The sequence below is a fragment of the Lates calcarifer genome, linkage group LG2 (genome assembly GCF_001640805.2).
Source record: "Lates calcarifer isolate ASB-BC8 linkage group LG2, TLL_Latcal_v3, whole genome shotgun sequence".
NCBI classification, from domain to species: Eukaryota; Metazoa; Chordata; class Actinopteri; family Centropomidae; genus Lates; species Lates calcarifer.
In genome coordinates, this window is record NC_066834.1 from 221,217 (window position 1) to 231,669 (window position 10,453).

Sequence of the window (10,453 nt, forward strand, 5' to 3'; positions counted from 1 at the left end):
ATATATATATATATACACACACACACTATATTTCTGTGAGTAAAGTAAATGACCTGTGAGTTTATATTATTTTATCATCCTCTGTGTGATATTTACCACCACACATATACTCTTATATTCACACATATATATTCCAGTATTTGTATGTATACTCTTGTCTCGCTGTGAACGTGTTGGACTTTTTTTACACGAAGAAAAAAAAACAGGAAATTGAATAAACCTGATGACGTCATAGGTGAGCGCCTCTGCTGGCCTTCGGAATGGGCTCGACTGCTCAGCCTTGATTTCTTCAATTGTCCCTCCGCACATCTACTTTTTTATGAAGAAGAGTCTGTTCGCGATGACATGTGGAGGTAGGTGTGCACATCGACTCGAAGCGGGGCCGGCCGTGACAGGCGTCCCGTGTCGTGCCGTGTTAGCCGTTAGCAGATGTGAGCCGAGTTCATGTAGCTAGGTGTAGCAGTGTTAGCCGTGGAGCTAACAACAGCCTGAACCTGCCCAGGGAGGAGTAATGGAGATAACTAAATGGCCTCGGATAACAACAGCGGCCATCTGAACTCGTCGTCTGCCTTTATGTCAGGGTACCAAGTGTCATGCTGTCACTTCACTGTGTTTACACGGAAATGATGAGTTGAAGGAGCTAGCTAACTTTAGCTGCTAGCTAACGGTAAACAGTTACTCTGGAGTGAAGAGTGGCGGCAACTGGGATCAAACTAAACTAACAGTGCTAGTAAATCTAACAACATTCATAAAGCTAACGTGTCGTGTCCAGTGGTGCTCAGGGCTTTGGTTCAGGAAGCAGGTTTAGTACTCGGTGTTTAGGAGGACTGAGTGAAACCAGGAACCCGGGGGTGGGGGTGGGGGGTGGGTCTGGGTTTAAGGTTAAGGAAATGAAAGAGCTGTGCAAAGTTTAATATCAGTAAACCTGCTCCTTACAACACAGTCGAGAGCGTCTCATGTTTCTTTTTACCTCTGCTGATGGGTCTAGAGTTAGACCTGAACCTGAACCACAGGACTGTGGAGGACCAGCTGGTCTGGTCTATCACTGCTGTGTCAGAATAGAAATGACAGTAAAAGCAGCAGGTAGCACTGAGAGGGGAGGTGGTCAGTAATCATGTTGTTAGATCATGTTAAAGCTTGCTCTCTGTGGGATTGTGTATGTGAATCATTTACTCCTTAAATTAGCTGATGCAGTCATAGTCTGTGTGATCTGAACAGCTGAGGCATTTTACTAACATCTGAATACTTTATGATTTTTACTTTATTATTATTCAGTCACACTGGCATTGTGTGGATGAAGTTTTGACAGCTCTTATGATCCTTTGTTAATAAAGCTGCCTCTGCACTAGAGCTGCAGTGATTAGCTGATTGATTTATTTAAAAAATGTCAAACCTTTGCTGGTTTAACTTCTTTGAAGTTGCTGCTTAATTTGGTGATATATGATAGTTTATGACATGTTTGAGTTTGGGACTGACAGACAAACTGTTCGTTGACATTTCATAGCTCAAGAGAGATTATTATTGATTGAGATTAATCAATAAAGAAATGGTTGATAAGTTGTAGAACTTTACTTATCAGAGCCAGAATCATCTTTATTGCAGAGTAAGATCACACATACAAGCATTTGTCTTGTGTGTAAAAGGAATGTTGTTGAACAGTTTTCCACAAGTGTGACAATTAGATATAAATAGGTACGCAATGGAACAAACAGCTGTGGTGACACTGTGTGTACTAAAGTAATCAGATTACACTGAGGGTTATCAGTCAAATGTCAAAGTCATAAAGAAAGAAAGGACTGAGATGATGGAGCAGAATGATTGTTCACCTGAAAAGTTCTCATCAGGTCTGATGGTTTATTTCTGCTGCTGCAGGTTGTATAATCTTCATCTGTATGAATCATTTCATCACTGATGTGTCTCTCTCTCCTCTGTGCTGCAGGTGAGGTGGCAGACGAGGTCAGCCAGGTGATTTCAGAGCTGGTTCCTGTGCGGGCCGACTGGATCGTTAGTTTCAGTTCCTGTGCGGTTCAGTAAAGCTACTCGTTTGGTCAGACGATTGCAATGAAACCAGCTCAGGAGCGCAACCAGGAGTGCCTGCCCCCCAAGAAGAGGGACCTCCCGATCAGTAACAGCGGTGGAGCTGGAGGGACGGGGGGAGGTGGGGCCGCGGGGGGAGGTGTAGGCAGCGGAGGAGGAGGCAGTGGCGGTGTTGGAGGTGGAGGTGGTGTTGGAGAAGATGAGGTGGTTTCCATCCAGAACTCTGCAGCCAACAGTGAGACTCAGGGAGGGGCCCCGTCTGCAGAGTGGCTGCGAGCTCAGCCAGGACTTCATTATGGGGTGGAGAACTCTGACGGCCTCCCTGCAGTGCCCGTCGACCAGTACAGCATGCTCTACAAAGTGGCTCTTCCATCTGTCACCTACTCCCCCACCAGTCTCCACCCAGTGTTAAGCCACATCTCTCCAGCCTACACCGTTCACTCTCCTCTCCTGCAGCACCCAGGCCTTCCCTACCCTCCTCTGGGCTACGCTCAGATCCCTCATTCCTCCCTGCAGTTTGTTAGCTCCCCATACGCAGCCGTACCCTACGCTCTGACTCCTGGCTTTGTCCCGGGATCCTTAATCTCTCCCTCAGGCACCATCCCTCAGCCCCACCTCGTTCCCTATCCGTCTGTCATACAGGAGGGTGTGGTTTCCCCACCTCCCCAGGCCCAGGTAGCTGCTCACACCTTTGCCAAAGTCGCAGCGTCCGGCGGCGTCCCGCTGATGCTGCCCTCGGAGCAGGCTGCCCAGCAGCACCTCGGCACTGTGGGAGTTCTGCCCGCAGCAGAGCTCAGCTCTCGAGGAATACCGGTCTTCTACCACCCTCAGGGCGCCAGGGCTGCTGCTGCCACCAGAGATCCCCACAGCACCCATCAGGAGAGTGAGCCGGAGATGAACGGAGGGGATAAAGAGCAGGGAGCCAGAGAGGCCGGAGCAGACTCGACCTACGCTCACAGGAACGCACGTGTCCCGGCAACAGCGTCAGGCTCTGCACCTCAGGAGCACAGCCAGGACAGAGGCCTGCACAACCGCAGGCTGGAGGAGAGGAGCTCACCTGGGCAGCGCAGCACTCCAGACAGCGACCTGGAGGTAAGACACACCGACGAACTCTGACTTCCTGTTAATCTGAGTAGGTTTTAACAGTGGAGATAGAAACATGTTCAGGGATTAAGAATAACCTGATAAATTCAGCTAAACATAATGATTGAAAAATGACTTTTCAGATGCAGAAAGCAGCTGACATGTTCATTTATTATCTTAGTTTCTTGCCTAAAAACACCTTGGAGTAACTGTAATCATTTGACAGAAATGTTAGTCTGAATGCCTACAGTGTGTGTGTTTTATTTGTTCACATTCTCAGCTGTCTCTTGCACATGTTAATTTTGGACTCGACTGCCTTCCCTTATCGTGCTGTTTGGGTCTGGAGGTAATTGGGAGATCACCTCTCTGAGCTCAGCAGTTTGTGGTTGGTGGAGATGCTCAGTGAAGCTCTGAGTGTTCAGAGGAGAGAAGAATGCAATCCTGAAATCCCAAGAAGTTCCTGATGTAAAAAAGATCCTGTTAGTGTTCTGTTAAAGAAGCTGATGAGAGGAGGATAAACTGTGTTGAGGCTGATGTGTATTTATTTAGGATGTGTTGTTGGAGGTTGTGCTGTGAGCTGTTTGTCTGACTAACACTTAACTCCCTCACTCATTGTCCAGGTGCAGCAGGTAGTCGGTCGTCTGGTTTCCTCCAGCCAAGGAGGCAGTGGAGTTCGTAAAGAGGTCTCCTTCGCCCCCCTGAACCTCTCTCAGGGTGCCCAGAGAGCCAGAGATTCCCATGGAGAGAGCGTGGGAGTGATTTCCTCCCGGGCGGCGTACGCGGCGCAGCCTGCGACCTACAGTGACCCCAGGGTGAGTGGCCTCCAGCAGCAGACAGGACAACCGGGCCATGCTGTCGTGCTCGCCAACGGACAGCCAGTCCTGATTCCTCTGGAGTATCACCCTCAGCATCAGCCCCAGGCGCCGCAGCAACACTACCCGGGACAGGCTAACGATGCCCCAGCTAGCCACGGCTCCTCCATCACGGCCTCCATCACCTCCAGCTTTAAAGCCTCTGATTCTTCAGCCAGACTGTGCCTCCCTGAGAGGGCGGAGCCGGCCACAGCCCAGCAGCAACTTCCTCAGCATCCTCCTGTCCAGCCTGCGGCAGAGACAACTCAGGCCGTGGCCTCCAGCCTCGCTCCCGCCCCGACCCCCTGCAACCCGTCTCACTTCATGAAGGGGGCCATCATCCAGCTGGCTACGGGGGAGCTGAAGCGCGTGGAGGACCTGCAGACTCAGGACTTTGTGCGGAGTGCCGAGGTGAGCGGGGGGCTGAAGATCGACTCCAGCATGGTGGTTGACATCCGAGCCAGCCAGCAGAGACCGGGGCTGGTGTCACTTCACTTCACCGTGGGCGAGCAGCAGAGCAAAGTGACCATCGACGTGCCCCCGGAGCACCCCTTCTTCGTGTTCGGGCAGGGCTGGTCGTCCTGCAGCCCCGAGCGCACGGCCCAGCTCTACGGCCTGGCCTGCCATCACCTGCAGGTGGGAGACGTGTGTGTGTCCATCACCCTGCAGCAGCAGCTGCAGCCACAGCAGCAGAAACAAGCGCAGCACCATCACCCACAGCAGCAGCAGAGCCTGAACCTGAACCTGCCCAGGACTTTGAGCAAAACCAACGCCACGTCAGGACCTGGGCACCAGCTAATGGGGCCTCCCGCCCCCCAGCAGTCACGGCCTCCGTCTCACTTCAGGATAGATCGGCTCCACAGAGAGAGACAGAGGGACGGGGAGAAAGACGCGCTGGATAAGGAGGAAGCAGCACACGTGGGGGCGGCGGGCCACGCAGAGTCGCCCATCAGACCGAGCAGGACCTCGGCCGAGCACCCGCGGAGTCAGAGCAGTTACCACCTGCACACAGAGGGCTCTGCCTTCGCGGGGGCGGGGATGGGAGCCATGCATGCGGCGCTGGGAGCCTCTCAGAGGCGCTGGTCCTCACCCGGCCTCCAAAGATACAGCATGAAGGGAGACGAGGGGCCGCGTCCTCAGATCAGCTCCTCCAGCCACAGCAGGCCCTCCTTCATCCCCCAGGAGGTCAAACTGTCCATCGAGGGGCGCTCTAACGCAGGGAAGTAGCATCACACTTTGGTAGCAACTACAGAGAGACTGCTACGAGTAAGAATGAGTCTGACAAGGAGAGAAAGAGGAAAAGTGCGAATGTAGCCTCAGAATGTTTGAGATTTTGCACAAATATACGAAAATACAAGATCTCTCTCTCTGCTGAGGAGTTCTGGCTCTGTTTCAGCCAGAGGAGCCAGAGCTTTCCCAGCCAGCTGAGGTCTGACATGAAGAGCTGAGGGAAAAGTATGTAGCTGATGAAATGCCTACCACAGTCCTTACACACTGCATTTCTCTTCCTCATGTCCACGCCTCGAGGTTACCGTCAGAACACTCCCGCTTCCTTCTCCACCAGACTGAAGAATGTTGTAGCGCTGATCTCTCTCCTGAAGCATTTACCCAAAAACAGAGGGAGAGAGGAGCAGCTGACATCAGCTCCACTGTCAGCACCTCCTCCTCCTCCTCCTCCTCCTCAGGAGGTCGGTCTGTGAGGAGCAGGATCCTCCCTCAGGCCGAGTGAGGCTCGTCCTGCTCATCAATCAATCAATCAATCAATCAATCAATCAATGAGTCTGTTCAGCAATCAGAAAACAAAGAGTTTAGCTTTGATTACACACTGTCACACCCTCTGTGTGTGTGTGTGTGTGTGTGTGTGTGTGTGTGTGTGTGTGTGTGTGTGTGAGTGAGAGAGATTAGAAACTGCATTCCTGTATCATCAGTGAGAATATTCATCATTAATCATTCTCCTGCTCCTCCTGCTCCAGTCTTTAATATAACCCCCCCACCTTGGAGACAGTTACTCTTTGCTCAGTTACCATATTAAAGCAATAGTAGTTGTTACAGCTGATCAGTGTTGGACCTGGACAGGTGAGGTCTGACTCTGGCAGGTTCTTCTCTGATTCTCCGTCTCACTGATGATCTTTTATTTGACCTGGATTAACTCGGTGTGTTGTCGAGTTATGTCCTCCTCTGTCTGTCTGTCTGTCTGTTAACGTGCTTCTGTCCTGGGACTTCTTTTACCCAGCGATTGTCTCGTGTTGCACATCGATGTCACTCATTGATTTCACACTGACCTTGTTCATAAGAATCACAGTAAGTGTTTTTTAATGAAGGGAGTATGTTTGAAGTATCGTTGTTGTTGTGGTGAGAGAGAAAAAACTGACTTGCATTTTGAACTCTGTTTACACATCAGCCAAGATGAATGCTGCAGTCTCCTCGTCCTGACATTTTTTTTCTTCACAAAAATCCAAAAGGGTGAAATGAAAAATAAGTGCAATTAGACCCCACATAAGATCATCCAGAGGTTTCTAATCAGACGCCATTCCTCATGCACACATTCCCGTCATGACATGTAGATCGCACACAACCAGGTTTAATGGATCCTCCATCTCTGGGCTAAAACATGCGATCTTCTCTCAGTGTTTCTGATTGATTTTCCTCCTGTTTCCTGGTTTGTGTCTGACTCGTGTGTTGGTGCTGAGAACCTTAAATCATTTTGTTCATCAACTCTGAAACCTGGCCCTGAACGCCCCACGATTCACCGAGTGTCAGCGGCTACACCGAGTGTAGACTCTCAGAGACCTGTTAAGACTCCGCTGGTCTCTGGGATCGTTCCTCCTGTTCGTACCCTCCTGATGTTACTCCGCTGTTAGAGAGAGCGGCCATGTTTAATCAGGTCAGTGTCAGTGTTCCAGGTGATCAGATCAGAGTTCTCTCTGTGTGTCGTTATATTCTAACATGTACAGTGGAGACATCACTGAGCTCTGTGCTGTAGTAACATCGCAGGCGTCAGCAGCTCTGGATGTGACGGCGTTGGTTCAGACTCGGTCTGGATCTCTGTGAACCGGGCCCAGGAGCCTCCAGCAGTTCATGTCATTATGGTTCTTGTTCCTCTGCTGCAGCTCAGCAAACACACACACAGACGATGATGATGCTGAAGCCTGGACCTCACACAGACTGAGGCCTGTCCTCTGGAGGTGGACTAACATCAGGGATCTCTGTAGTCTCAGTATGAGCAGGATGCTGCTCTGGATCTCACCCTGCAGGTCTGTTTTCATGCTGTAAGCAATATATCTGAATCATTTCATGTCCTGGTGTTTTCTATGCAGTGAACTCAGTATTGAACCCTTCGTTGTCTTAAGCTCAGTGGAGCTGGGAGGGGGGTCCTCTCACCCTGATGTTTGACCTTTTTATAAACAGATATTTCTCCTTGTTACCTCCTGTTTCAGCTCAGTGTATCAGCACACTGACACGATGCCACACACCCTCACATCCTCTGGTGTTTGTTCAGCATTATTTCAGCTCGGTCACCAAACCACTTCAACGTCGTATTTTAGGTCAAGATGCATTTGATGGGATTTAAACGGTGCAAGCAGTGCCACCTGTGACTTTACCTCCTGTTAGTCCTCACAGCCAGACCAACCTGTGCAGCCACGAGTCGTCTCTGCTCCGAGCAGCAGGAGAGCTCGACCTGGACCGACGTGTCCGCTCAGTCGTATTCACGTCACTGACAGTCTGTCGCTGTAAGTAATTGCACTAAACGCCCTCCTTTCAGTGTTCGGAGATGAGAACTGTTGGTAAATTGAAGAGTCTGGACGTGTAAAGCACAGCTTGTGTGTTCCTGTAGATAGATGTATTTTTTTGTATAGATAGTTTGATGATGCTTGTCGATAATGCCTTAAATTCTGCTGTGTACAATGTGTGAAAGTGAAATAATGGAATAATGCTTGTGGTCGACTCGGTGTTCCCTCACAGATATCAAGCCTTATGAGCAGAGATTCACGTGTTGAATCCTCTTTGGGCCAAAACCACAAAATCTAAAACCTTTTCTTTGTGTTTTAAACACACTCTACTTTAACCTTTAACTCCAGTTCTGCAGCGTGTGGAGGTGAAATAAGTGGACGTCCTTATTTGCACTCTTTACCAGACGATCGTCAGCAAACAGAGGGCGACTCATTGAATCCACACACACAGACACACACACGTCCTATTGTTTTCCTTGTTGCACAGGCCCTGTAGTTTCCCCTCTGGAGTTAAAGACTCGTGTTTGGTGTCATGTGTTTGAATAAAGATCGACAGCTTTCAGTCAGTGGTAATGTGATGGTTTTTGCTGATGTTGAATGAAATCAGGAGAACGGTTCAAAGTTTTAAACGAGTCTGTATTTTCAGTTTGTTATTTTTTATCTTTGGCACAAGGTGACACTGCTTTTCATGTGACGCTCTCTAAAAACAAAAAACAGCATCCTTTCTTCTTCTGTTGTTAAAAAAAATGCCTAAATCTGCAAAATATATGCAATGATGTAAATGTAACATTCAATCCTCAAGTATAATCCAGGTTGTATGAACTTTGTATAGTGAGTTTAATATTGTATGGCCGTACCAATATGTATTGATCTTTATAAGAAGCCTTAGAGTTGTCGACCCAAAGTGCTCCCTTAGAAAACCCTACACCTACCTGACTTTAACAAAGCATTAATATCTCTATTTTGTTGCTTTTTTTATTTGTACCCTTTTTGAATAAAATAGATTTGTACTGTATATTTGTACCTCTCTGTGAACTACTTAGGGCGGTTCTTGTTTTTTTGTTTTGCTGTTTTAATTCTATGTACTTTAAGGACACAAAGATATTGTATTTTTATTGTTACAGCTAACTTGGAGACATTGCATTTATCATGTTTGTTAAGTAAACACAATATAATATATATATAAATATATACAAATATAAATATAAACTATTATCCAACTGGTGTTCTGTGGTTCTTCAGTTCTTTTTCTCCGTGGTACTGAGGTGTTTTACTGCAGTGAAAGCAGAAATACTTCAGTGTGAACGTGTATTTATACTTCATCACATGGTTTTATCATCACTGAGAAATACTGACGAACAGGAGCTCGTGTAGCTGAACACCTGAGGCCTGGTCTGAACAGGTCTGATGGATCCTGGTGGGCGGAGCTTGGTCGTCAGGTGTATTCAGCTCACCTGGTCGGCTGCTCTATATAAACTGGCAGCAGCTGGTCGTTGTCTCCCTCAGACCTCTGCTCTGTTTGGTTCTGGTTGTATTTTCTTGGTCTTTCCTTTTGGTTGAATGAAGCTGTTTTTTATTTCTTCCCTCGTGTGTTCGGCCCTGAGCTGAGCTATGAAGGACCGAGGAGTCCTGACCTGTTCCTTTACTTCTTTTTAACCTGTACCACTTTGACAAGGCTCCACAAATTAACCAGTCACTGATCCTGTCGCCTTCATTCAGCTGATTTATTCTCCCAAACCAAAGAAAAACGTCTTGTTTAACATGAGGTCAAAGACTGGACCGATGCTTGAGTGTGTCTGAGACAGAAACCAGACTCAATCCCTCCTCTCACAGCTGATCATCATCAGATTCATCACAGTAGATATGATAGATATCATCTAATGACTCAGAATTCAAATTTGGTTTAGTGTTAATCCATCATGGAGGACTCCCTGGAGATTTCTCCTATTAGGCATTTTAACTTGTTCAAGTGTCAGTGACAGTGAAACTGGGAGGAGCTGGGTGGAGGCGGGAGTAGCTGGGAGGAGGTGGGTGGAGCTGGGAGTAGCTGAGTGAAACTGGGAGTAGCTGGGAGGAGGTGGGTGGAGCTGGGAGTAGCTGAGTGAAACTGGGAGGAGCTGGGAGGAGGTGGGTGGAGCTGGGTGCTCAGGATCACTTCTGGATTTCTGGGAGTGACTGCAGACCCCCATCAGGAGGTCATATGGTTAGCTGTACGTCAGCTGGTTTGTTTGGTCAGGGTTGGTGGTCAGAGACCTGGACCTGGACCCAGAGACTGACCTGATACAGGGTCCATGGAGGATTGTGGAGTCACACACACAAAATGTCATTAAATTCAAAAAGAATTTAAACTTTAAATTCTTTGATCAGAATTTGCTTAAATTTAAGAAAAGAAAGATTAGAAATGATTTTTTCATGTTTGTGAATCTGACTCAAAAATCTAAAGAAGGGAAATTCTGAAGTCAAAGTCACAGTAAAATGGTATAAATGTAGTTTCACTGACAACACTAAGTACTCAGTGGTGATTTTAAATTCACTGCAGTATGAGTACTTTACTTTTACTTTCTTGGCACCGATAAGACAAATTCATTGTACGAGTGAATTTAACTTGGCAAAATAAAGATTCTGATTAATGACAAAACTCAAGTGCAGCAGCTGAGTAAATTTACTTAGTTACTTACTGCCAGTGTGTGTGTCAGTGTGTGTGTGCGTGTGTGAGAGAGACACACACAGGTCAGGGAGGAGACACCGTGG

General features: G+C 48.0%; 1 protein-coding gene across 1 annotated transcript; it reads left to right on the top strand.

Annotated features, from left to right (window-relative positions):
• The first annotated feature begins 227 nt into the window (after nucleotides 1-227).
• atxn1l (ataxin 1-like) lies at nucleotides 228-8,922 on the top strand. The gene is made up of 3 exons (XM_018683219.2): nucleotides 228-353; nucleotides 1,940-3,129; nucleotides 3,741-8,922. Exons 2-3 carry the CDS (start codon nucleotides 2,062-2,064, stop codon nucleotides 5,196-5,198), a joined length of 2,526 nt encoding a protein of 841 aa, XP_018538735.1. The 5' UTR covers nucleotides 228-353; nucleotides 1,940-2,061; the 3' UTR covers nucleotides 5,199-8,922.
• Nucleotides 8,923-10,453: the final 1,531 nt, after the last annotated feature.

What these genes read in the sequence shown, in the direction of transcription:
- atxn1l (XM_018683219.2), top strand. Translation starts at nt 2,062, where the DNA reads ATGAAACCAGCTCAGGAGCGCAACCAGGAGTGCCTGCCCCCCAAGAAG. An exon ending in CTCCAGACAGCGACCTGGAG is followed by an intron (nt 3,130 to 3,740) that starts GTAAGACACACC and finishes CTCATTGTCCAG; the next exon opens with GTGCAGCAGGTAGTCGGTCG.